The 27,568-nt window shown below is 40.8% G+C and overlaps 1 protein-coding gene across 2 annotated transcripts in view; it reads left to right on the forward strand.

Annotated features, from left to right (window-relative positions):
- GDPD4 (glycerophosphodiester phosphodiesterase domain containing 4) overlaps nucleotides 1-17,535 on the forward strand; it is a 174,677-nt gene extending 157,142 nt beyond the window's left edge. For both annotated transcript variants that reach the window (XM_019811762.3, XM_045038695.1), the window contains one exon: nucleotides 16,467-17,535. In XM_019811762.3, coding sequence (XP_019667321.2) covers nucleotides 16,467-16,538 — 72 coding nt within the window. In that variant the 3' untranslated portion in view covers nucleotides 16,539-17,535. The remainder of the gene's footprint in view (nucleotides 1-16,466) is intronic.
- Nucleotides 17,536-27,568: the final 10,033 nt, after the last annotated feature.

Consider the following 27,568-nt stretch of genomic DNA (forward strand, 5'->3'; position numbering starts at 1 on the left):
AGTATGTGATCTATCTTGGAGAATGTTCCATGTTCACTTGAGAACAATGTATATTCTGCTGCTTTTGGATGAAAAGTTCTGAATATACCTGTCAAGTCCATCTGGTCCAGTGTATCATTCAAGGCCATTGTATCTTTATTGGGTTTTTTTGCCTAGATGATCTGTCCATTGCTACAAGTGGAGTATTAAATCCCCCTATGATTACAGTATTCCTATAAATAAGATTGCTCAATTGATTTATATATTTGGGAACTTTCAAGTTTGGAGCATAAACATTTACAATTGTTAGGTGTTGATGGATAGATCTCATAATTATATTATGCCTTTGTTCATCTCTTGTTACAACCTTTAGTTTAAATCTAGTTTGATAGAAGTATGGCTACTTCAGCTTTCTTCTGACTTCCAGTAGCATGATAGATGGTTCTCCATCCCCTCACTTCCAATCTGAAGGTGTCCTCAGGTCTAAAATGGGTCCTTATGGACAGAATATAGATGGATCTTGTTTTTTTAATCTATTCTAATACCCTATGTCTTTTTATTAGAGCATTTAGTTCATTTACATTCAGAGTTATTATTGAAAGATATGGACTTAGTGTGATTGTGTTATCTATAGGTTTCATGCTTATGGTGATGTCTCTGTTCCTTTGTAGTCTTTACAGCATTCCACTCACAGAGTCCCCCTTAGGATCTCTTGCAGGGCTGGTTTAGTGGTCATGAATTCCTTCAGTTTTTGTTTGTCTGGGAAAGCCTTTATCTCTCCTTCTATTCTAAATGACAGACTTGCTGGCTAAAGGATTCTTGGCCGACTATTTTTCCTATTCAGCACATTGAATATTTCCTGCCACTCCCTTCTGGCCTGCCAAGTTTCAATGGGTAGGTCTGCTACTACCCTTATGTGTCTACCCTTGTAGGTTAAGGCCCGTTTGTCCCCAACTGCTTTCAGAATTCTCACTTTATCTTTGTATTTTGCCAGTTTCACTGTGATATGCCATGGAGAAGATCTATTCTGATTAAATCTGAAGGGAGTGCTCTGTGCCTCCTGTATTTGGATGTCCATTTCCTTCCCCAGATTAGGGACGTTCTCAGCTATATTTTGTTCAAGTAAACCTTCTGCCCCTTTCTCTCTCTTCTTTTCTGGAACTCCTGTGATATGGATATTATTGTGTTTCATTGAATCACTTAGTTCTCTAATTCTTTTCTTATCTCTCTTTTTCTTGGCTTCATCATTTTCCATAATTTTATCTTCTATTTCACTTCATCTCCCCACTGCCTCCTCCATCCTTGCTGTGACTGCATCTAGTTTATTTTGCACCTCAGTTACAACATTTCTTAATTCTTCATGACTATTTCTTAGTTCCTTGATCTCTGCAGCAATAGATTCTCTGCTATCTTCTATGCTTTTTTTCAAGCCCAGCTATTAATCTTATGACTATTATTCTAAATGCTTGCTTAGTTATATTGTTTATATCTGTTTTGAGCAATTCTCTAGCTGTCATCTCTTCCTGGAATCTCTTTTGAGGAGAATTCTTCCATTTTTCATATTGGCTAGTTTTCTGTCTCTTATGTGTTTTAATAGCTTGTTATGAGGCCTACACCTGCAAGCATTACTATATCAAAAAGGGATCCTACACTGTCCAAGGCCTGGCCCTTCAGGAGGTGTTTTTGGAGTGTGTTTCATGCTCTTGTTGTTGAGACTCTGGTTGCTTTATCTCCCTAGTAGTGGTGGTTTGGACCTTCTACCAGGTGTGCTTTCATTTTTTTGTTGAAGTATCCCTGGAAAAAGTTTAAGAAAAGGATGAGAATGGTGGAAGAGGCCTTATCACATACAAAGAGAGGAATGACAGGGGCAGGGAAAAGGAAAAGAAAAAAATTGACCAGGCAGAGAAACAGAAACTATATGGCTTGGTCCCAAGAAAGAAAGAGGAAAATAAAGAGTAAAGAGATACAGAAGAGGTGTAAAAAGAATGGATTGAAAATGTCTGCTTAAACAAACCAACAACTGGAATAACCAGACAAGAGAAGGGAAGAAATAAGAGGAAGAAATATATATACACACACATACACACACATATACACACATACACACACACACACATAAAATAAGAATTGACCAAGAATCAAATCAGAGAATGCAGTGCCTTGGTAACTGCTGCCTGCGCTGGTCTGAAGGAGGGGCTGTCTGGTTTCATCAGTGTCCATCTTGCTCTAGTAGATACGCAGTTACCGGGCATGGAGGGGCATGGTTTGGTGTAGGTGGGTACCACCTCCACTGTGGGCCCAATGTCTGTTCCCTGAAACCCCACCTTGTTGGTGATGGGAGAAAAATGGCAACACCCCAGTCTCTCCTCCTCAGACTGGGTGTCCCAAACCACTCTATCCAGGCTATCCTCACAGTGCCTCGAGGGCGTGAGTAGGCTGATTCTGTTCCGCTCCGCAGTCTCCTGTGCCTCCCAGGTGTTCAGCTGGGATTCAAACCCCAATGTCTTAAAGGATCCCACTCCATGTGCCCTGGTTCTGGGGAAGAGCTGCTCTGCCCAGCTACTAAGGGCCTCTGGCTCCTCACAGTGCCAAGAGGATGCCAGCTGGCCACTATGTCTTGCTCCACTGGCCCCCCCTGCCTCCCTGGTGCTTGGCTGGGATTCGAACCCCAATGACTTAAAGGATCCCACTCCACGTGCCCTAGTTCTGTACCCCTAGTACTCTGGGGTACTGTCACAAAGGGCCTCTGGGTGGCAGGGGGTGGGGGTGGGCTGCAGGGTCTTTTGTCCTTGGAGTGGCTATTTTCCTTCTTCTCACAGCACTCAAGGGAGAGGTTGCTCTCTCCAACTGCACCTGGGAGCTAGATACTGAGCCTGGGGCTGACTCCCCTCCTCCCCAGGCACTCGAACAGGGCGGAGAAAGCCCCACAGTTAAAAATTGGTTCTTTCTCTGTTTTTTTTCCGATCCCAGTTACCTGATTTTTTTTCTTGTCCAAATACAATCCTGCACTTCCACAGCCTCTCTTTCTCTTCCTTTTGTCTCTCCACAGAAGGGGATCCCTCCCCTCTGTTCCTACGCTGCCCGTTTTATCTCTGCCAGTTTGCAATCACACACCTATGACCCAACCCGTTGTCCGTTGTTATAATGTAAACCACATCTTCTTTATCCATTCATCAGTTGATGGACATTTGGGCTCTTTACATAATTGGGCTATTGTTGATAGTGTTGCTATAAACATTGGGGTGCATATGCCCCTTTGAATCAGCATTTTTTTGCATCCTTTGGATAAATTCCTAGTAGTGCAACTGCTGGGTCATATTTTTAATTTTTTGAGGAAACTCCATACTGTTCTCCAGAGTGGCTGTACCAGTTTTCATTCCCACCAACGGAGCAAAAGGTTTCCCCTTTCTCCACATCCCTGCCAACATTGGTTGTTTTCTGAGTTGTTAATGTTAGCCATTCTGACAGGTGGTGAGGTGGTATCTAATTGTAGTTTTTATTTGTATTTCCCTGATGATGAGTGATGTTAAGCATCTTGTTATGTGTCTGTTTTCTCTCTGGTGTCTTCTCTGGGAAAGTGTCTATTCATGTCTTCTGCCCATTTTCACTTCCCATTTTGTTTTTTTGGGTGTTGAGTTTGGTAAGTTCTTTATAGATTTTGGATACTAACCCTTTATCTAATATGTTATATATCATCTCCCAGTCCATCTGTTGCCTTTTAGTTTTGTTGATTGTTTCCTTTGCTGTGTAGAAGCTTTTTATCTTGATGAGGTACAATAGTTCATTTTTGCTTTTATTTCTCTTGTCTCTAGTAACATGTTTAATACGAAGTTGCTGTGGCATACATGAAAGAGGTTGCTGCCTATTTTCTCAGGCAGGATTTTGATGGTTTCCTGTCTCACATTTAGGTCTTTCATCCATTTTGAACTTAATGTTCTGTATGGTGTGAGAAAGTGATCCAGTTTCATTCTTTTGAATGTTGCTGTCCAGTTCTCTCAGGACCATTAGCTAAAGAGACTGTCTTTTTTCCATTGGTTACTCTTTCCTGCTCTGTCGATAAGTTGGCCATATGTTTGTGAGTCCATTTCTGGGTTGTCTATTCCACTGATCTATGTGTCTGTTTTTGTGCCAATACCATACGGTCTTGATGATTACAGCTTTGTAATACAGCTTAAAATACAGGTGATGCTTCCAGCTTTGGTTTTCTTTTTCAATATTACTTTGACTATTCAGGGTCTTTTGTGGTTCCATAAAAATTTTAGGATTGTTTGTTCTAGCTCTGTGAAGAATGCTGGTGGTATATTAATAGGGATTACATTGAATGTGTAGATTGCTTTGGGCAGTATCAACATTTTATAACAATATCTGTTTTTCCAGTCCATGAGCATGGAATAGTTTTCCATTTCTTTGTGTATTCTTCAATTTCTTTCATAAACATTCTGTAGTTTTCAGCATACAGACCTTTTACATCTTTGGTTAGGTTTATTCCTAGTTATGTTATGGTTTTTGCTGTAATTGTAAATGGGATCAATTCCTTGATATCTCTTTCTGCTGCTTGATTATTAGTGTATAGAAATGTAACTGATTTCTGTACATTGATTTTATCCTGTGACTTTGCTGAATTCATGTATCAGCTCCAGCAGCTTTTTGGTGGAGTCTTTTGGGCTTTCCATGTAGAGTATCATGTCATCTGCGAAGAGTGAAAGTTTGACTTCTATTTGCCAATTTGGATGCCTTTTATTTTGTTTTGTTATCTGATTGCTGAGGTTAGGACTTCCAACACTATATTGAACAATAGTGGTGACAGTGGACATCCTGTCATGTTCCTGATCTTAGGGGAAAAGCTCTCAGTTTTTCCCCATTGAGGATGATATTACCTGTGGGACATTCATATATGGCTTTTATGATGTTAAAGTATGCTCCTTCTATCCTGACTTTCTTGAAGGTTTTTATCAAGAAAGGATGCTGTATTTTGTCAAATGCTTTTTCTGGATCTGTTGAAAGGATCATATGGTTCTTATCCTTTCTTCTGTTAATGAGGTGTATCACATTGATTGATTTGTGAATGTTAAACCAGCCCTGCAGCCCAGGAATGGATCCCATTTGATCATGGTGAATAATTCTTTTAATATACTGTGACTTTGAAGTGCTAGTATCTTGGTGAGAATTTTTGCATCCAGCTTCCTCAAGGGTATTGGCCTGTAATTCTCCTTTTTAGTGGGGTCTTCGTCTGGTTGTGGAATCAAGGTAATGCTGACTTCATAAAATGAGTTTGGAAGCTTTTCTTCCATTTCTATTTTTTGGAACAGTTTGAGAAGAATAGGTATTAACTCTGCTTTAAATGTCTGGTAAATTTCCCCTGGGAAGCCATCTGGCCCAGGACTCTTATTTGTTGGGAGATTTTTGACAACCCATTCAATTTCTTTGCTGGTTAGGGTCTGTTCAAATTTCCTATTTTTTCCCATTTGGGTTTTGGGAGTGTGTGAGGGTATAGGAATTTGCCCGTTTCTTCCAGGTTGTCCAGTTTGTTGGCATATAAGTTTTCATAGTATTATCTTATAATTGTATTTCTGTGGTGTTAGTTGCGATCATTCCTCTTTCATTTGTGAATTTATCTATTTGGGTCCTCTCTCTTTTCTTTTTGAGAAGTCTGGCTAGGGAGTTATCAATTTTGTTTATTCTTTCAAAAACCAGTTCTTAGTTTCATCGATCAGTTCTGCAGGGGGGGTGGTTGTTGTTGTTTGGATTCCATATCATTTATTTCTCCTCTAATCTTTCTTCTTTCCCTTCTTTGGCTGGCTTTGGGCTTTATTTGCTGCTGCTTTTCTAGCTCCTTCAAGTGTAAGGTTAGGTTGTGTATTTGGGACCTTTCTTGCTTCTTGAGACAGGCCTGAAATGCAATGTACTTTCCTCTTAGGACTGCCTTTGCTGCATCCCAAAGGGTTTGGTCTGTCATGTTTACATTTTCATTTGCTTCCATGTATCTTTTAATTTCTTCTTTAATTTCTTGGTTAACCCATTTATTCTTAAGTGGGATGTGTTCTTTAACCTCCATGTATCTGGGTGCTTTCCAAATTTTTTCTTGTGGTTGATTTCAAGTTTCATAGCATTGTGATCTGAAAATACACATGGTATGATCTCAATCTTTCTGTACCTTTTGAGGGCTGTTTTGTGACCCAAAATATGATCTATTCTGGAGAATATTCCATGTGCACCCGAGAAGAATGTGTATTCTGCTGCTTTAGGATGGAATGTTCTGAATATATCTGTTAAGTCCATCTGATCCAGTGTGTCATCAGAGCCATTGTTTCCTTGTTGATTTTCTGCTTAGATGATCTGTCCACTGTTGTAGGTGGAGTATTAAGGTCTCCTACACTAGTGGTATTATTATCAATAAGTTTGCTTATGTTTATGCTTAACTGATGTATGTATTTGGGTGCTTCAAGCTGGGGACATAAATGTTTGCAATTGTTAGGTCTTCTTGATGGATAGACCCCTTCAAGTATAATATAATGCCTTTCTTCATCTCTTTTTCAGTCTTTGTTTTGAAACCTAGTTTGTCTGATATAAGTACGACCTCTCTGGCTTTCTTTCCACGTCCATTAGGATGATAGATGGTTCTCCATCCCCTCACTTTTAATCTGCAGGTGTCCTTAAGTCTAAAATGAGTCTCTTGTAGGGGCGCCTGGGTGGCTCAGTCGGTTAAGCGGTCGACTTCGGCTTGGGTCATGATCTCGCAGTCCGTGAGTTCAAGCCCCATGTCAGGCTCTGTGCTGACAGCTCAGAGCCTGGAGCCTGTTTCAGATTCTGTGTCTCCCTCTCTCTGACCCTCCCCCGTTCATGCTCTGTCTCTCTCTGTCTCAAAAATAAATAAACGTTAAAAAAAAATGAGTCCCTTGTAGGCAGTGTGTGTATATATATATATATATATACACACATACATACATACATACACACACACATATATACATATATATGCTGATATATATGCATATACAGATATAGATATATAGATATATATCTTGCTTTTTGTCCATTCTGATACCCTATGTCTTTTGATTGGAGCATCGAGTCCATTTACATTCAGAGTGATTATTGAAAGGTATGAATTTAGTGCCATTGTGTTATCTGAAGACTTTGTGTTCCTGGTGATGTTCTCTGGTCCTTTGTAGTCTTTGCTGCTTTCCACTCAGAGAGTTCCCCTTACAGTTTCTTGCAGGGCTGGTTTAGTGGTCAGACTCCTTTAGTTTTTGTTTGTCTTGGAAAGTCATTATCTCTCCTATCCTGAATGACTGCCTTGCTGAACAAAGGATTCTTGGCTCTGTATTGTTCCTATTCAGCACACTGAATATTTCTTGCCACTTCCTTCTGACCTGCGAGGTGTCAGTGGACAGGTCTGCTGCTAACCTTATGTGTCTACCCTTGTAGGTTAAGGACCTGTTGTTCCTAGCTACTTTCAGAATTCCCTCTTTATCTCTGTATTTTGCAATTACAAACCTTTTTTATTTATTTATCTTTGTATGTCATGGTGTTGACCTGTTTCTGTTGATTTTGAATGTAGTTCTCTGTGCCTCTTGGATTTAGATGCCTGTGTCCTTCCCCAGATTAGGGAAGTTCTTAGCTATACTTTGTTCAAATAAACCTTCTGCTCCTTTTTCTCACTCTTCTTCTTCTGGGACTCTTATGGTATGGATATTGTTTCATTTCATGGAATCACTTAGTTCTCTAATTCTCCCCTCGTGATCTAGTAATTTCCTTTCCCTCTTTTTTTAGCTTCATTATTTTCCATAATTTTATCTTCTATTTCACCTATTCTCTCCTCTGCATCTTCCACCCTAGCTGTCACTGTATCTAGTTTATTTTGTATCTCAGTTATGGCATTTTTTGATTTGTCCTGACTAGTTCTTAGGTCTCTGATCTCTGCAGCAAGGGTTTCTCTCATGTCTTCTATGCTCTTTTCAAGCTGCTATTAGTCTAGTGACTGTTGTTCTAAAGTCTTGTTCAGATATGTTTATACCTGTTTTGAGCAATTCTCTGTGATTTCTTCTTGACCTTTCTTTTGAGGAGAATTCCTCTGTCTTATTTTGGCTTATTTTCTGTCTTTTGTGTGTTTTAAAAGCTTGTTATGTGTTCTGCACCTAAGAATACTTCTATATGAAAAAGGTGTCATACACTGTCCACTGCCTGACACTCCAGAAAGTGTTTTTGGTGTATGTTATGTGCACTCTGCTGTTGTGGTTTGGCTGCTCTATCCCACTGGTCAGTCCTCTACAGAGGTCCTCCTTGCTTGTAGCGGGGGAGTGTTTGCACCTTCAGCCATATGTGCTTTGAATTGTTTGTCGAAATAACCTTGGGGGGAAAAAAGGAAAAGGGAGGGGTAAACTTGATCCTATAAAAAGAGAAAAATGGAAGGGGAGAAAAGAAATCCAAACAAAGAATCAAAAAAATATAAGGCTAAATTCAGAGAAAGAAACAGGAAATTAAAGATGAAAGAGAGAAGGTGGAAAAAGAATAGAGTAAAAATGTCTGATAAAAAATTAATATATATACATATAATAACATTTGACCAAAAACACGTCAGAAACTATGAAACTGATTCCAAAAAAAAAAAAAAAGGAGAAGGTAGAAAGAAATAGAAAAGCAAAGAAAAAAAAACAGTTGTCTGCTGATGCCTGGGACTGGTGGCTGTGCTGGTCTGGAGGAGAGGCCAGCTGCATTGGATCAGTCTTGGCTCCCAGTAAATAAGCAGTTGCCAGGTATGGAGGGGTGGGGTTTGGTGTAAGTGGGTCCCGCCTCCACTGGGGGCCACTGTGCTACTCTCTGAAGTCCCACAGTGTTGGTGTTGGGGAGAAAAATGGTAACACTCCACTCTCTCCTCCCCAGACCAGATATCTCAACCCACGCTGTTCAGGCAGCTCTCATAGAATAGTAAGGGTGCTCAGTTTTCCCTGCTCTACAAGTTCTCCCACATCTTCTACCCTGGGCTGCGATTCAAAACCTAAAATCTTAAAGGACCCAGCTTGGTGCAGCTCCTTTCCCCCATTCTGGAATAGAGCCACCCTGCCCTGCTGATAAAAAGGCCTTTGGCTGTAGCTGCAGGGTCTTTTGTCCTTGGGGAGGCAATAAGCCCTCTTCCCAAAGTATTCTGGGAAGGGGACTATCTCTCCCAGGGCACCCCTGAGATCGTCACACCGCAGTATATACTCCTGGGCCAGCTCCCTCCTCCCCAGGAGCGTGCTTCACAGTTCTGGAGAAAGTCACGCACTTCTGAAACCTCCGAGTTTCAGCTCCTGAGGCTGTTTGCAAAAGAGAAACTGGAACTCTCTGTATTTCTTGTTCCCCAGTCTATGGTCCAGAGAGGTTTTCCTCTTGTGCTGAGTAACAGAATTTTCACAGCTCCTCTCTCTCTCTCTCTCTCTCTCTCTCTCTCTCTCTCTCTCTCTCTCTCTCTCCCTTTTGTGTCTCCACAGAAGGGGATCCCTCTCCTCTGTGCCTATGCCATTTTATCTCCCCCAATTCACATCTGCACACCTCATTCCTGCCAATCTGCCTCCCTCTAACTGTGGAGATCCTTCTGGCCCTCCACAGATTGATTTCCTGGGTGCTCCAAGTAATCTGACCTCAAAAGAGCTGTGTTTGGGGGACGAGGAAAGTCACAGTTTCCCTACTTCTCTACCATCTTCACTCCCTTCCACCAAACCTAGTTTTATGTAATAAGTAAATTGATCTTTCTACTTGGCTTAAAAATGGAGCCCTAGTGACTTAGTTTAAAATGACTCAGTGTTGATCATTCTGGATCATATTTTCCTTGGCCTCAATATACCTTTACAATCTCTAGATTCACATCCTCTTTATTTTTTTTTTATATGAAATTTATTGACAAATTGGTTTCCATACAACACCCAGTGCTCATCCCAAAAGGTGCCCTCCTCAATACCCATCACCCACCCTCTCCTCCCTCCCACCCCCCATCAACCCTCAGTTTGTTCTCAGTTTTTAACAGTCTCTTATGCTTTGGCTCTCTCGCACTCTAACCTCTTTTTTTTTTCCTTCCCCTCCCCCATGGGTTCCTGTTAAGTTTCTCAGGATCCACATTAAGAGTGAAACCATATGGTATCTGTCTTTCTCTGTATGGCTTATTTCACTTAGCATCACACTCTCCAGTTCCATCCACGTTGCTACAAAAGGCCATATTTCATTTTTTCTCATTGCCACGTAGAATTCCATTGTGTATATAAACCACAATTTCTTTATCCAATCATCAGTTGATGGACATTTAGGCTCTTTCCATAACTTGGCTATTGTTGAGAGTGCTGCTATGAACATTGGGGTACAAGTGGCCCTATGCATCAGTACTCCTGTATCCCTTGGATAAATTCCTAGCAGTGCTATTGCTGGGTCATAGGGTAGGTCTATTTTTAATTTTCTGAGGAACCTCCACACTGCTTTCCAGAGTGGCTGCACCAGTTTGCATTCCCACCAACAGTGCAAGAGGGTTCCCGTTTCTCCACATCCTCTCCAGCATCTATAGTCTCCTGATTTGTTCATTTTGGCCACTCTGACTGGCGTGAAGTGATACCTGAGTGTGGTTTTGATTTGTATTTCCCTGATAAGGAGCGACGCTGAACATCTTTTCATGTGCCTGTTGGCCATCCGGATGTCTTCTTTTTTTTAATTTTTTTTTTCAACGTTTATTTATTTTTGCCGGATGTCTTCTTTAGAGAAGTGTCTATTCATGTTTTCTGCCCATTTCTTCACTGGGTTATTCGTTTTTCGGGTGTGGAGCTTGGTGAGCTCTTTATAGATTTTGGATACTAGCCCTTTGTCCGATATGTCATTTGCGATTATCTTTTCCCATTCCGTTGGTTGCCTTTTAGTTTTGTTGGTTGTTTCCTTTGCTGTGCAGAAGCTTTTTATCTTCATAAGGTCCCAGTAATTCACTTTTGCTTTTAATTCCCTTGCCTTTGGGGATGTGTCGAGTAAGAGATTGCTACGGCTGAGGTCAGAGAGGTGTTTTCCTGCTTTCTCCTCTAAGGTTTTGATGGTTTCCTGTCTCACATTTAGGTCCTTTATCCATTTTGAGTTTATTTTTGTGAATGGTGTGAGAAAGTGGTCTAGTTTCAACCTTCTGCATGTTGCTGTCCAGTTCTCCCAGCACCATTTGTTAAAGAGGCTGTCTTTTTTCCATTGGATGTTCTTTCCTGCTTTGTCAAAGATGAGTTGGCCATACGTTTGTGGGTCTAGTTCTGGAGTTTCTATTCTATTCCATTGGTCTATGTGTCTGTTTTTGTTTCAATACCATACTGTCTTGATGATGACAGCTTTGTAGTAGAGGCTAAAGTCTGGGATTGTGATGCCTCCTGCTTTGGTCTTCTTCTTCAAAATTCCTTTGGCTATTCGGGGCCTTTTGTGGTTCCATATGAATTTTAGGATTGCTTGTTCTAGTTTCGAGAAGAATGCTGGTGCAATTTTGATTGGGATTGCATTGAATGTGTAGATAGTTTTGGGTAGTATTGACATTTTGACAATATTTATTTTTCCAATCCATGAGCAGGAATGTCTTTCCATTTCTTTAAATCTTCTTCAATTACCTTCATAAGCTTTCTATAGTTTTCAGCATACATATCCTTTACATCTTTGGTTAGATTTATTCCTAGGTATTTTATGCTTCTTGGTGCAATTGTGAATGGGATCAGTTTCTTTATTTGTCTTTCTGTTGCTTCATTGTTAGTGTATAAGAATGCAACTGATTTCTGTACATTGATTTTGTATCCTGCAACTTTGCTGAATTCCTGTATCAGTTCTAGCAGACTTTTGGTGGAGTCTATCGGATTTTCCATGTATAATATCATGTCATCTGCAAAAAGTGAAAGCTTGACTTCATCTTTGCCAATTTTGATGCCTTTGATTTCCTTTTGTTGTCTGATTGCTGATGCTAGAACTTCCAGCACTATGTTAAACAACAGCGGTGAGAGTGGGCATCCCTGTCGTGTTCCTGATCTCAGGGAAAAAGCTCTCAGTTTTTCCCCGTTGAGGATGGTGTTAGCTGTGGGCTTTTCATAAATGGCTTTTATGATCTTTAAGTATGTTCCTTCTATCCCGACTTTCTCAAGGGTTTTTATTAAGAAAGAGTGCTGGATTTTGTCAAAGGCCTTTTCTGCATCGATTGACAGGATCATATGGTTCTTCTCTTTTTTTTTGTTAATGTGATGTATCACGTTGATTGATTTGCGAATGTTGAACCAGCCCTGCATCCCAGGAATGAATCCCACTTGATCATGGTGAATAATTCTTTTTATATGCCATTGAATTCGATTTGCTAGTATCTTATTGAGAATTTTTGCATCCATATTCATCAGGGATATTGGCCTGTAGTTCTCTTTTTTGACTGGGTCTCTGTCTGGTTTAGGAATCAAAGTAATACTGGCTTCATAGAATGAGTCTGGAAGTTTTCCTTCCCTTTCTATTTCTTGGAATAGCTTGAGAAGGATAGGTATTATCTCTGCTTTAAACGTCTGGTAGAACTCCCCTGGGAAGCCATCTGGTCCTGGACTCTTATTTGTTGGGAGATTTTTGATAACCGATTCAATTTCTTCGCTGGTTATGGGTCTGTTCAAGCTTTCTATTTCCTCCTGATTGAGTTTTGGAAGTGTGTGGGTGTTCAGGAATTTGTCCATTTCTTCCAGGTTGTCCAATTTGTTGGCATATAATTTTTCATAGTATTCCCTGATAATTGTTTGTATCTCTGAGGGATTGGTTGTAATAATTCCATTTTCATTCATGATTTTATCTATTTGGGTCATCTCCCTTTTCTTTTTGAGAAACCTGGCTAGAGGTTTGTCAATTTTGTTTATTTTTTCAAAAAACCAACTCTTGGTTTCGTTGATCTGCTCTACAGTTTTTTTAGATTCTATATTGTTTATTTCTGCTCTGATCTTTATTATTTCTCTTCTTCTGCTGGGTTTAGGCTGCCTTTGCTGTTCTGCTTCTAGTTCCTTTAGGTGTGCTGTTAGATTTTGTATTTGGGATTTTTCTTGTTTCTTGAGATAGGCCTGGATTGCAATGTATTTTCCTCTCAGGACTGCCTTCGCTGCATCCCAAAGCGTTTGGATTGTTGTATTTTCATTTTCGTTTGTTTCCATATATTTTTTAATTTCTTCTCTAATTGCCTGGTTGACCCACTCATTCGTTAGTAGGGTGTTCTTTAACCTCCATGCTTTTGGAGGTTTTCCAGACTTTTTTCTGTGGTTGATTTCAAGCTTCATAGCATTGTGGTCTGAAAGTATGCATGGTATAATTTCAATTCTTGTAAACTTATGAAGGGCTGTTTTGTGACCCAGTATATGATCTATCTTGGAGAATGTTCCATGTGCACTCGAGAAGAAAGTATATTCTGTTGCTTTGGGATGCAGAGTTCTAAATATATCTGTCAGGTCCATCTGATCCAATGTCTCGTTCAGGGCCCTTGTTTCTTTATTGACCGTGTGTCTAGATATCTATCCATTTCTGTAAGTGGGGTGTTAAAGTCCCCTGCAATTACCACATTCTTATCAATAAGGTTGCTTATGTTTATAAGTAATTGTTTTATATATTTGGGGGCTCCGGTATTCGGTGCATAGACATTTATAATTGTTAGCTCTTCCTGATGGATGGACCCTGTAACTATTATATAATGTCCTTCTTCATCTCTTGTTACAGCCTTTAATTTAAAGTCTAGTTTGTCTGATATAAGTATGGCTACTCCAGCTTTCTTTTGGCTTCCAGTCGCCTGATAAATAGTTCTCCATCCCCTCACTCTCAATCTAAAGGTGTCCTCAGGTCTAAAATGAGTCTCTTGTAGACAGCAAATAGATGGGTCTTGTTTTTTTATCCATTCTGATACCCTATGTCTTTTGTTTGGCGCATTTAATCCATTTACATTCAGTGTTATTATAGAAAGATACGGGTTTAGAGTCATTGTGATGTCTGTATGTTTTATGCTTGTAGTGATGCCTCTGGTACTTTGTCTCACAGGGTCCCCCTTAGGATCTCTTGTAGGGCTGGTTTAGTGGTGACAAATTCCTTCAGTTTTTGTTTGTTTGGGAAGACCTTTATCTCTCCTTCTATTCTAAATGACAGACTTGCTGGATAAAGGATTCTCGGCTGCATATTTTTTCTGTGTAGCACCCTGAAAATCTCGTGCCAATTCTTTCTGGCCTGCCAAGTTTCAAAAGAGAGATCAGTCACGAGTCTTATAGGTCTCCCTTTATATGTGAGGGCACGTTTACCCCTTGCTGCTTTCAGAATTTTCTCTTTATCCTTGTATTTTGCCAGTTTCACTATGATATGTCGTGCAGAAGATCGATTCAAGTTACATCTGAAGGGAGTTCTCTGTGCCTTTTGGATTTCAATGCCTTTTTCCTTCCCCAGTTCAGGGAAGTTCTCAGCTATTATTTCTTCAAGTACACCTTCAGCACCTTTCCCTCTCTCTTCCTCCTCTGGGATACCAATTATGCGTATATTATTTCTTTTTAGTGTATCACTTAGTTCTCTAATTTTCCCCTCATACTCCTGGATTTTTTTATCTCTCTTTTTCTCAGCTTCCTCTTTTTCCATAGCTTTATCTTCTAGTTCACCTATTCTCTCCTCTGCCTCTTCAATCCGAGCCGTGGTGGTTTCCATTTTGTTTTGCATTTCATTTAAAGCGTTTTTCAGCTCCTCGTGACTGTTCCTTAGTCCCTTGATCTCTGTAGCAAGAGATTCTCTGCTGTCCTCTATACTGTTTTCAAGCCCAGCGATTAATTTTATGACTATTATTCTAAATTCACTTTCTATTATATTGTTTAAATCCTTTTTGATCAGCTCATTAGCTGTTGTTATTTCCTGGAGATTCTTCTGAGGGGAATTCTTCCGCTTGGTCATTTTGGATAGTCCCTGGCGTGGTGAGGACCTGCAGGGCACTTCCCCTGTGCTGTGGTGTATAACTGGAGTTGGTGGGCGGGGCCGCAGTCAGCCCTGATGTCTGCCCCCAGCCCACCGCTGGGGCCACAGTCAGACTGGTGTGTGCCTTCTCTTCCCCTCTCCTAGGGGCGGGATTCACTGTGGGGTGGTCTGGGCTACTTGTACACTCTAGGCTTGTGATGCTGGGGATCTGGCGTATTAGCTGGGGTGGGTAGGCAAGGTGCACGGGGGCAGGAGGGGCAGCCTTAGCTCCCTTCTCCTTAGGTGATCCACTTCAGGAGGGGCCCTGTGGCAGCGGGAGGGAGTCAGATCTGCTGCCTGAGGTTTGGCTCCGCAGAAGCACAGAGTTGGGTGTTTGCGGGGAGCGAGCAAGTTCCCTGGCAGGAACTGGTTCCCTTTGGGATCTTGGCTGGGGGATGGGCGGGGGAGATGGCGCTGGCGAGCGCCTTTGTTCCCTGCCAAACTGAGCTCTGTCGTCCGGGGGCTCAGCAGCTCTCCCTCCCTTTGTCCTCCAGCCTTCCCACTTTCCGAACAGAGCTGTTAACTTATGACCTCCCAGACGCTAAGTCGCGCTTGTTGTGGGAACACAGTCTGTCAGGCCCCTCCGCTTTTGCCAGCCAGACTCGGGGGCTCTGCTTGGCCGGCGAGCCGCCCCTCCGCCCCGGCTCCCTCCCGCCAGTCTGTGGAGCGCGCACCGCCTCGCCGCCCTTCCTACCCTCTTCCGTGGGCCTCTCGTCTGCGTTTGGCTCCAGCGACTCCGTTCTGCTAATCCTCTGGCGGTTTTCTGGGTTATTTAGGCAGGTGTAGGTGGAATCTAAGTGATCAGCAGGACGCGCGGTGAGCCCAGCGTCCTCCTACGCTGCCATCTTGACTAGAATCTCACATCCTCTTTAATATCCACTGGGTGTCTAAGAGAAATCTCAGATGTATCATTCCCCAAACAGTTGAACTCCTGATCTTCCACCCTCAAAATCTGCTTTACTGCATCTTTCCAGAGAATGGCAATTATATTTGTTTCCTTAGGCCAAATTCTTGAAGTCATCCCTAAATCCTTTCTCTTGCACACACCACATCCAATCCATTGGCAAATATTGTTGATTATACTTTTAAAGTATTTTCAGATTCAGTTATTTCTCACCATCTCCACTGCTACCAGCCTGGACCAAGCCTATCATCATCTTGCACTTGGGTCGTTGGAGTAGTTTTCTTTTTTTAAATTTATTTTGAGAGAGACAGAGTGAGCAGGGAAGGGGCAGAGAGAGAAGGGGGCAGAGAATCTGAAGCAGACTCTGCACTAACAGCAGAGAGCCCTATGTGGGACTTGAACTCACAAACTGCGAGATCATGACCTGAGCCAAAGTCAGACTCTCAACCTACTGAGCCACCCAGGCACCCCAATGGAATAATCTTAATTGGTCTCTATACTTCTCCTCTTTTCCATCTTTCCCCATCTCTATCCCCTTAGTTTGTTTCCAGCACAGCAGGTAGAGTGATCCAGTTAAAACCTAAGATAACGTCACTTCTCATTCCTTGCTTTTATTTTTCAGTGGCTCCCTATTTCACTTGGAATAAAAGCCAGTCCTAAGAATGGCCGAGGATGTCCTATATCACTCTGCTGAAGGCACATTGGTCTCATTTCTCCTCAAACATCTAAGGTACTCTTGCCTCAGGGCCTTTGTACATGCTGTCCATTGCCTGGAATCACTTGCCTCAGGCACCCAAAAGGGCTCACTCTCTTAGCCACTTCAGGTTTGGGCTCAGATAACACTTAGAAAGGTCTACCCTGAAAAATCTTATTTAGAATTGCCAACTCACTCTTACCCTTACTCTGCTCAATCACTTTCCCATAGCATTTTTCACCTCCTGACATGCTGTTACTTATTTAATAGTCTCTTCCTCCTTCAGTGACAATGTAAGCTCCATGATGGAAGGGATTTTTTTAGATGTTCATTCACTGATGCATCTTCAACACCTAAAACAAAGCCCAGTGTGTAGACAAAACTCAATAAATATTTTGAATGAAATACTAGAAAGTTTTTAAAAGCAGCTTTATTGTGGAATAGTTAACATATAATAAACTACAGATATTTAAAATGTAATATTTAATAAGTTTTTAGTAATAAATCATTACCACAACCAAGAAAATGAACAAATACATCACCAATAAAAGTTTTCTCACTGCCTCTTGCCCTTCTCTGAATACCACAATCCCAGGGACCACTGACCTGCTTTCTGTCACTATAGTTGCATTTTAAGAATTGTATATAAACTGAATCAGTAATGCATAGTTTTTGACTTTTTTCACTCAGCATAATTATTATGAGATTCTCCCATGTTGTTATATCAGTAGTTTATTCCTTTTTATTGCTGAATGGTATTCCATTGTATGGATACACCACAATTTGTCTAGCCATCCGTTGTTAGACATCTGGGTTTCTGGTTTGGGGCTCTTATAAGTATTTACAAGTGCTATCAAATATTTGTGTGGATTGTACATATCTTTGTGTGGACATAACACTTTCGTTTCTCTTGAGTAAATGCCTAGAAGTACAATAGCTAGAGCAATGTTGAGTGTATGTTTAACTTTTTTTTTTTAATTTATTTTGAGAGAGTGAGCACAAGTGGTGTAGGGGCAGAGAGAAGGGGGGGGGGGCAGAGGATACCAAGCAGCCTTCTCCGCTGACAGCAGAGAGCCTCATGTGGGGCTTGAACTCATGAACCATGAGATCATGACTTAAACTGAAGTCAGACACTTGTTTAACCAACCGAGCCAGCTAGGCACCCCTGTATGTTTAACTTCTTAAGAAATTGCAAAATTGATTTGCAAAGCAGTTGTACCATTTTATATTCCCACCAGCAGTGTATGAGAGTTCTGCTTTCAACATCTTTACCAACATTTGGTTTGGTCACTCTTTTTCATCTTAACCATTCTGGTACATGTGGAGTGGAATCTCACTGTGATTTACAGTTGCATTTCTGTAATGTTTAATAATGATGAGCATCTTTTCCTGTGCTTACTTGCCATCTGCATCTCTTTTTGGGGAAGTGTCTGTTCAAATCTTTTGTCCTTTTTATAGTGAGTTTATTAGTTTTGTGACACACTTTGTATATATTTATACATCCTTTATCAGATCTATGTGTTACGCATGATTTCTTCTAGGTCATGCCTAGTCTTTTCATCCTAATGGTACCAGTCTTCAGAAGGCAGAGGTTTTTAGTTTAGAGTAAATGTACTTATTACATTTTTTCTTTTTCTTTTCTTTTAGTTTATTTATTTATTTATTTAGAGAGAGAGAGAGAGAGAGAGAGAGAGAGAGAGAGAAAACAGGGTAGGGACAGAGAGAGAGGGGAGAGAGAGAATCCTAAGCAGGCTCCATACTCTCAGTATAGAGCCCCATGTGGGGCTCGAACTCATGAACCTTGAATCATGACCTGAGCCAAAACCAATAGACACTTAACTGAGCCACCCAGGTGCCCCTCAGATTTTTTCTTATATAAATCATGGGGTTTAAAAATTTTTTTTATATTTATTTTTGAGAGAGAGAGAGAAGGAGAGTGCAAGCAGGGGAGAGGCAGAGAGTGGGGGGGTGGGAGCAGAGGGAGACACAGAATCCAAAGCAGGCTCCAAGCTCTGAGCTGTCAGCACAGAGCCCAAGGCGGGGCTCGAACCCATCAACCATGAGATCATGACCTGAGCCAAAGTCATGCGCTGAACCAACTGAGCCACCCAGGAGCCCCTATAAATCATGGTTTTGATGTCATTTCTAAGATCTGTGCTTACCTAAGGTAGCAGATTTTCTCCTGTTTTTCCCCCACGAAGTTTTATAGTTTTGGGTTTTATATTTAGGTCCATAATCCATTTGAATTAAGTTTTGTATATAGTACAAGGTATAGACTTAAGTTTTGGGGGGTTTTTGGCATAGTTATTCCAGCACCATTTGTTTAAAAGACTATTATTTCTTCACTGAATTGCCTTTGCACCTTTATAAGAAATCAATTCTCTTCGTATGTGTGGGTCTATTTCTGAACTCTTGATTCTGTTCCATGTATCTGCTTGACTCTATGACAAAATCATATTCCCTTGATTACTATAGCTTCATAGTAAGTCTTGAAATAAGGTAGTGTTAATTCTTCTTTGTCCCTTGGGTTAGAAGTATGTTAGGTTTCCAAATGGTATTTTCCAGATGTCTTTAGGTTACTGATTTCTAACTTAATTCTATATGGTCTATATGGTCACATACTTTATGTGACTTAAATCCTTTAAAATTTATTGGTGCTATTTTTGTGACCCAGAATATGGTCTGTCTTGGTAAATGTCCATGTGCACTTGAAAAGAATGTGCACTTTCTATCATTGGGTGGAATGTTCTGTAAATGTCAATGGGATCTAGTTGGTTAGTAGTGTTTTTTATTTTGTTTTGCTTCTTAAGTATATTTGATCCACAATGTTACATTAGTTTCAGGTGTACAACTTAGTGATTCAACTTCTCTATACATTGTTATGCTCATCACAAATGTAGCTACCATCTGTCACCATACAAGGCTATTATAATAAAATTAACTATATTCCCTATGTTGGACCTTTCATCTCTGTGGCTTATCCACTCTGTATCTGGAACCTGTGCCTCCCACTTTCCTTCACCCACCTTGCCAGACGGGAGAGGTTAGGTGTGAGGGGGGGATGGGCACTTATCAGTTTGTTATAATTATGGGTGTTTTTCTGCTTTTTTCATTTGTGTTTTAGAGTCTACATATTAAATGAAATCATATGGTATTTGTCTTTGACCTATTTCACTTAGCATGTAATACCCTTTTGTTCCATCCATTGTTGCAAATGTCAATTTCTCATTCTGTTTTATGGCTGAATATTCCCCTGTATGTATATACTACTACTACTTATCCATTCATCTATCGGTGGACACTTAGGTTGTTTCCATATCATGGCTATTGTAAATAGAGCTGCAATAAACGTAGGAGTGTATAGATCTTTTTGAATTAGTGTTTTAGTTTTGTTTGGTTAAATACCCAATAGTAGAATTAATGGATCGTGTAATATTTCTATTTTTAATTTTTTGAGTAACTTCTGTATTGTTTTCCACAAGAGCTGAACCAGTTTACAAACTGACCAACAGTGCATGAGGGCTCCTTGTTCTCTGTCTCCTCACCAAGATTTGTTACTCTCTTTTTGATTCTAGCCATTCTGATAGGTATAAAGTGATGTCTCATTGTGGTTAAGTTACAGGCCTTTCACCTCCTTGGTTAAGTTTATCTCTAGGGTTTTTTTTTTTTTTTGGTGTGAAATTGTAAATGGAATTGTTTTCTTAATTTCTCTATTTCATTATTAATGTATAGAAGCACAGTGAATTTCTGCATATTAATTTTGTGTCCTGCAACTTTACTGAATTCATATATCACTTCTCATAGTTTTTTGATGGAGTCTTCAGAGTTTTCTATGTGTAGTATCATGTCATTTGCAAATAGTTTTTACTTCGTATCAGTTTGGATAACTTTCATTTCTTGTCTCATTGCTGTGGGTAGGACTTCCAGTACTATGTTGAATAAAGGTGACAACAATGGGCATTATTGTCTTGTTCCTGGTCTTAGAGGAAAAGCTCTCTGTTTTTCACCACTGACCATGATGTTAGCTCTGGGCTTGTCATATATAGCCTTTATTATGTTAAGCTATGATCCCTCTAAACCCACTTTGTTGAGAGTGTGTATCATGAACACATGTTTAGTTTTGTGAAATGCTTTGTCTTGACTGAGATGAGCATATGATTTTTATTCTTCATTTTGTTATTGTGATGTATTACATTGATTTGTGGATATTGAGCCGTCTTTGCATCCCTGGAATAAAGCCCATTGATCGTGGTGAATGATCCTGTTAATGTATTGTTGAGTGTAGTTTGCTAATACTTTGTAGAGGATTTTTGCATCTACATTCATTAGGGATATTGGTCTATTGATATTGGATATTGATTTTTGTAGTGTCTTTGTCTGGTTTTGGTGTCAGGATAATGCTGGCCTCAAAGAATGAATCTGGAATCTTTCTTCCCTTTCCTATTTTTTTTTTTTTTTGAATAGTTTGAGGAGAATAGTTATTAACTCTTTAAATGTTTAGTGGAATTCACTGGTGAGTCCATCTGGTCCTAGACTTTTGTTTGTTGGGAGTTTTTTGATTACTGATTCCATTTTGTTACTAGTCAGATTTTTTCTTTTTGATTCGGTTTTGGAAGATTGTATGTTTCTAGGAATTTATCCATTTCTTCTATGTTGACCAGTATCTTGGCATGTAATTTTTCATAGTAGTAGTCTCTTATAATCCTTTGTATTTCTGTGGTGTCATTTGTTGCTTCCCTTTTTTCATTTCTGATTTTGTTTCGGTTCTCTCTTTCTTGATGAGGCTGGCTAAAGGTTTATCAATTTTGCTTATCTTTTCAAAAAGCCAGTTCTGGTTTCATTGATTTTTTAAAAGATTTTTAACTATTGTTTATTGACTTTATAATTCAGCTTTTTAAAATTCAAGTATAATTAATATACAGCATTATATTGGTTTCAGATATACAATATCATTGATCTTTTCTATTAGTTTTTAGTCTTTATTTCATTAATTTATACTCTAATCTTTATTATTTCCTTCCAACTTTGGGCTTTGTTCTTGTTTTTATAGTTCCTTTAAGGTTAGACTGAGAGTTTTCTTGTTTATTGAGATAAGCCTGTATCATTTTAAATTTCCCTTAGAACTGCTTTTGCTGGGTCCCAAAGATTTTGGACCACTGTGTTTTTATAGTTTCATTTGTCTCCGTGTATTTTTTAAAATTTCCTCTTTGACTTCTTCACTGATCCATTCATTGTTTAGTGGCATATTGTTTAGCCTCCATGTATTTGTGTTTCTTCCATTTTTTTCTTATAGTTGATTTTAATTATCTACTGTGTACAGAAAATATGCATGATATAATTTCAGTATTTTTAAATTTATCAAGACTTATTTTGTGGCCTAACACATGATCTGTCCTGGTGAATGTTCCATGTGCACTTGAAAAGAATGTGGATTCTGGTTTGGGATGGAATGTTCTGTATTTATCTATAAAGTCCATCTGGTCTAATGTGTTGTTCAGTGCCACAATTTCCTTGTTAGTTTTCTGTCTGGATTGTCTATCCATTTATGTAAGTAGGGTGTTAAAGTTCTCCATTATTATTCCCTACTGTCAATTTCTCCTTTTATAAATGTTAAAATTTCCTCTATGTATATAGGTGCTCCAGTGTTGGGTGCACGGATATTTACAATTGTTATATCCTCTTGCTGGATTGATCCCTGTATCATTGTGCAATGACTTTTTTTGTGTCTTGTAAGTATTGCTACCCTGGCTTTTTTCCCCTGATATTTGCATGGAATATATTTTTCCATCCCTTCACTTTCAGTCTGTATGTGTCTTTAGGTCTGAAGTGAGTCTCTTGTAGGTAACATATACATGGGTCTTGATTTTTTTTTATCCATTCCATCACCCTACGCATTTGATTAGAGCATTTACACTATGTACATTTAATCACTGATAGTTGTGTACTTATTGCCATTTTGTTAACTGTTTTATGGGTGCTTTTTGTAGCTCTTCTATGTTCCTTTTTTCTCCCATACTCTTTCTTGTGACTGATGACTTTAGTGTATCTATTACAGGTTTTGGGTTTGTGGTTACCATGAAGTTCATATATAACATTCTAAGTATACAGCAGTCTGTATTAAGTTGATAGCCACTTAAGTTTGAACACTTTCTAAAGGAATTTTAGTTCCACACTCCACGTTTTATGTATATGTTGTCTCTTTCTGTGAGTCCCCTTAACTAATATTTTAGATATAATTGCTCTACTACCATACTCTTTGCTTTTATTCATGAAATATTTTTTCCTTTCACAAGTTTCTTATAATTATGGACTTTTCTACTTAACATTTCTTCTAAGGCCAGTGTAGTGGCGATGACTTCTTTAGCTTTTGTTTTTCTGGGAAACTCTTTCTCTGTCCTTCAATTCTGAATGATAATCTTGCCAGGTAGAATATTCTCAGGTTGTATGTTTTTTCCTTTCAGCACTTTGAGTAGATCATGCCACTTCCTTCTGGCCTGCAAAGTTTCTGAAAACTCAGCTGATGGCCTTAGGGAGTTTCCCTTGTACATTACTAGTTGCTTCTCTCTTGCTGCTTTTTAAATTCTTCCTTTAATCTTTGACATTCAAATTACCATGTGTCGTGGTGTGGATCTCATTGGGTTCATCTTGTTTTGAACTCTTTGTGCTTCTGAAACCAGGATGTCTGTTTCCTCCCCTGGGTTGTGGAAGTTTTTAGCTATTTCTTCAAACAAGTTTTCTGGCTCTCTCTCTCTCTCTCTTCTCCTTCTGGAACCCTTATAATGCAAATATTTGTTTGATGTTGCCCAAGAGACCTTAACCTATCCTCATTTTTAAAATTTTTTTTTCCTTTTGCTGTTCAACTCAGGTGCCCTCCATTACCCTGTCTTCCAGATTACTGCTCTGTTTTTCTACAACCTCTAGTGTATTTTTCATTTAGGTTATTGTGTTCTTAAACTCTGGTCTTTTATGTTTTCTATCTCATTGATGTTCTAAGTTCATCTATTCTCTGCAGGCTGTTGAACACCTTTATAACCATTACTTTGAACTCTTTATCAGGTAGGTTGGTGATTTCATGTAGTTCTTTTTATGAGGTTTTGTTCTTTCATTTGCAGCATATTCCTCTGTCTCATTTTGCTTGACTTTCTGTGTTTATTTCTATGAATGAGGTAGAACACCTACTTCTCCTAAACTTAAAGGAATGGTCTTGTGAATGGTCATCCCTTGTGTAGACTGTATGTGCCTGGTGACTTTGGCTGGCTAGAGCTGTAGCTGGATATGGGTTGGGAGTCCCAGGGCACTCTGGATGACCAAAGCAGAAGTGGATGCGGGCCGGGGTTGTGTCAGGACTCACCATGCAGTTGGTGCCCTGAAAGGACTGAAGCTGAAGTAGATGCAAGTCACGGTGTTCCAGGATGCTCAATGCTGGGGGTACCTTGGTGGGGCAGCTAGAGCTGAGGCAGGCATCAGCCAGGAGGTCCCATAGGGCTCTGTACCAGGAGTACTTCAGCAAGTTGTCTGGAGCCAAACTTGCTTGTCTTCAGAAAGTTGTGTGGAGCTAGTGTGTTCCAGGGTGCTTTCCACCTATGTCACCTTGGCAAGATGGCTGTAGCTGAGCAGACACTGACCAGGACTGTCCGGGTATGCACTACACTGGTGGGAGTGGGGGTGGGGGGTGCTACTTTACAGGCAGGGATAGCTTAGGCTGGTGTGGGGTAGGGACCTGGGGCTGACTGAGGCAGTAGGCCAGCTATGCCCAGACCCTGCTTCCATCCACACCTTGATAAAGGTGGAGGAGGAACATAAACCATGGCGTTTTCCAGGTCCTGTGACCTGGAGAGGGTTCCAGCACCTCCCCACCCCCACCCCCCCACCACTGTTCGGCAGGGTTCTAGGACTGGTTCCTTTGTATCTAGTTGCCCTTTGAAACCAAGGCTTTTTTCTGTGCCTCAGGGCAGACAAGTCTGCTCACAGCCCCTCCGTACTACACCACCTGCCCAGCCACTACAGTTCAGTCTCTGCGTGGTTTCTTTGTGGTGAAGAAGCTGTTCAGTCAGCCCTCAGGTCGTCTTCAGGAGGAATTGCTCTATAAATAGGTGTCTGTGGAGGAGGTGAGTTCAGCATCTTCCTACATCACCATCTTGGACCAGAACCAGTAGTTTTTCAGGTGTTCTACATCTTACTGATTTTCTGCCCAGTTCTTTTATTGAGAGTGGGGCATCAAAATCTTCAAATATAATTATAGATTTAGTTCTTTTTGCACTCTTGTCTTTGCTTCATGTGTTTTGAAACACTTAAAAGGTTCATGAACATGTCTTCTTGATGAAATGATCTCTTTAATCATTAGGAAATGAACTTCTTTATCCCTGGTAATATTCTTTGCTCTGAAGCAAAGACATTGTGTGATATTAATAGCAACTTCATCTTTCTTTTCAGTAGTGTTAACAAGGTATTCATTTTTCCAGGCTTTAATTTCAATCTATTTGTATCTAATTTCTTGTAGACGGTGTATAGTTGGGTCTGGGCTTCACTTTTTGGATCGCCACATTCTTGATTTGGTCCCCATAATTCGTCACTACGTTGTTAATATGTTTTTCTTTGTATTGTATCCATTTGAAAAAAAAATTTCCTCGAGTAGGAGAGTAGGTCTGAATTCTCTATTACCAGTTTTTCCATCAGTCAAAAAATGATATCAAGCACCTAGTATGTGACATTTTTCTGGGCACCAGGAATATAGTGACAAGTTAAAGGTTCTTGGCCTCAAGAAGCTCGCATTCCAGTAGGGAAACATGTTCCTTTCTCTCTATAACTGACTTGAAAGCAATTATTATAAAATATATAATCTTTAAGCAAGTTTTGCTACTTTTTGAGAGCTTCCTTTGGAGCTTCCATACCCTCACATAATGGACCTTATTTGCCTCAAGCAGAATTGGCAGGCCATATATGTTTGCCGAAAATCTTGGGGGAGGAAACTTAGAAGGTGGTTCTAACGTTTAAGAGAGGACTAGGAGTTCACCACATAGCAAACACAGATTGGGAAAGTGACACTAAGGGAATCTGTGTGTATGTCTTTTCTACCCCCTACAACATATTCAGGAACCAGTCCCTGACACACAAAATGAGTCATGGAAAAGCCCTGGACAGCAGCTACCTTCCAGCCAGCCTGAATCCCCCCAATTCTCAGATATCCAAGTTCCCTCTGTGTCACAGAAGCCCCCAAACAGGAGGCCCTCAAACCACAGTACCCTCCCAAGAAGGATGTGAAGCCACCAGTGACTGCCCAAGGGGAAGGTCAAACCACCACTGTCCCCCAAGGAGATCTAACTATCAATATCCCCTGAGGGAAAAGTCATCCTACCAGTGTCCCCTAAGAACATCAAACCACCGACATTCTTCCCTGGGGGGGGGGTCATCAGACAGATCCCCTCCATTGAATCATATTGACCCCCTGCCCTAGAAACCTTGGGACCCACAGTGCCCACTAAAGAGGTCCCCATCCTGAAAATCCCAAGAGATCCCCATTGTTAAATCCTCCTCCCAGGAAGTCTTTCATACAGTGCATTCCTTCTCTAGCATGTTCTCCTCCTCCTATAGGATGTCCTTGGAGAAAATTTTGTCATACATTGCCTTTTCCTTCTTCTTCCTCTCTGTGCCTAAGGGTGGTGATGGTGGGAAGTGGTCAAGAAAGGAGTGCAGAAGGGCCATTGAGGCTCTCAGGGGAACCACTCTGGTCTAGTGCTTTCCATAAAGAATGCATCTCTAGGGGATGGGCAAGGGAAAAACTGTTGTTGTGGTCTTGAAGCTGGAGTTACAGGGTTTCTTATCCTAACCCTTCATAGTACTCCCTGCTAAAGGAATGGCTTTGTGCACATCAGCATGAGAATAAAGGCAACCTCTCAGGAACCCAGAAGGTTAATGGCATATTCTTTGGACCCCTCTGTGATCACTCAGGCTGACAGACTAGGGGATGACTGCAAAAGTGATGCCATCCTGAGTCAGAGAATGAGAAGTGGTATAGGCAAGGGCGTGAATCGGGGGAAAGATCTCATCCCACACACACACACTGTGATCTAGTGTGCAATGGGATGATGGGCATAATTCTGTGCCTACCCAACGACCCTAGGCCTTGAAGGGGAACTAGGGCATAGAACAAGCATCTGGAGCCCTTGGTGTCTCAGAGCCAAATGTTAAAAGCAGTGAACTGAGTTCGGTGTGGCCTTCACTTATTCGCACACCTTCTCTGGGCCTCTGTATCCCCACTGATATGCTTGTGTAGAGGCACACCACCACAGCACCTTCCTTCTGGCTCAGATTTATCTGAGGCTGCCTATGGAGCTCTGTAAACACTGGTGGGCAAAGCTGTCTCAGAAAGCCACATGGTCATCCCAGAAATCAGGGCTATCTGGTTTGGGGCCTCCATTTTCACAACCAGCTCCTCCCACACAGGTAGCTGGGGAGAACAGGAACAGAACTCCCTCTGGAGTGTTTGGCATCTGGATGCAGATGACCCAAGACACTTGTGTGTGTGAGGACAATAAGGATTTGGCCCTACTGAAGTATTAGGGGGGGCCTTAGGGGCTCATCGTAAACATCCCCTCCTCTAGGGCAGTCTCCACTGTCACTTCTCTAGGCACTCTTCCCTGTCATGGCCCAGGAGGATGCCTCACACCCAAATCCTACCTCTCTGTCTAAAACCCCCATTCCCATGCCTCACCAGATCACAGCTGAATTTGGTTGTTTCATCCTCGTCACAAAGTAACGTTTTATAGGCACTCTGAGGACACAAGGATTTAACCTTAGGCAGCACAATTCTTGATGAACCAAGGAGATGTTTCTGACAGGATGCGAGGGTCACTCTGGCTCCACTGGTCCTAGTTAAGGCCCAGAAGCTGGCCCCTGCACACTTAGGCCCCTACCTCCCAGGCTGATGTCCTAACATTTACCCCTAACCCACCGTGGTCCCAGCCAGCCCCTTTAAGCCCTTTTCAAGCACATCTTGGGCTCAGGCACCCCAAACCCAGACCAGCTTAGCC

The sequence above is a fragment of the Felis catus genome, chromosome D1 (assembly GCF_018350175.1).
Source record: "Felis catus isolate Fca126 chromosome D1, F.catus_Fca126_mat1.0, whole genome shotgun sequence".
Classification (NCBI taxonomy): domain Eukaryota; kingdom Metazoa; phylum Chordata; class Mammalia; order Carnivora; family Felidae; genus Felis; species Felis catus.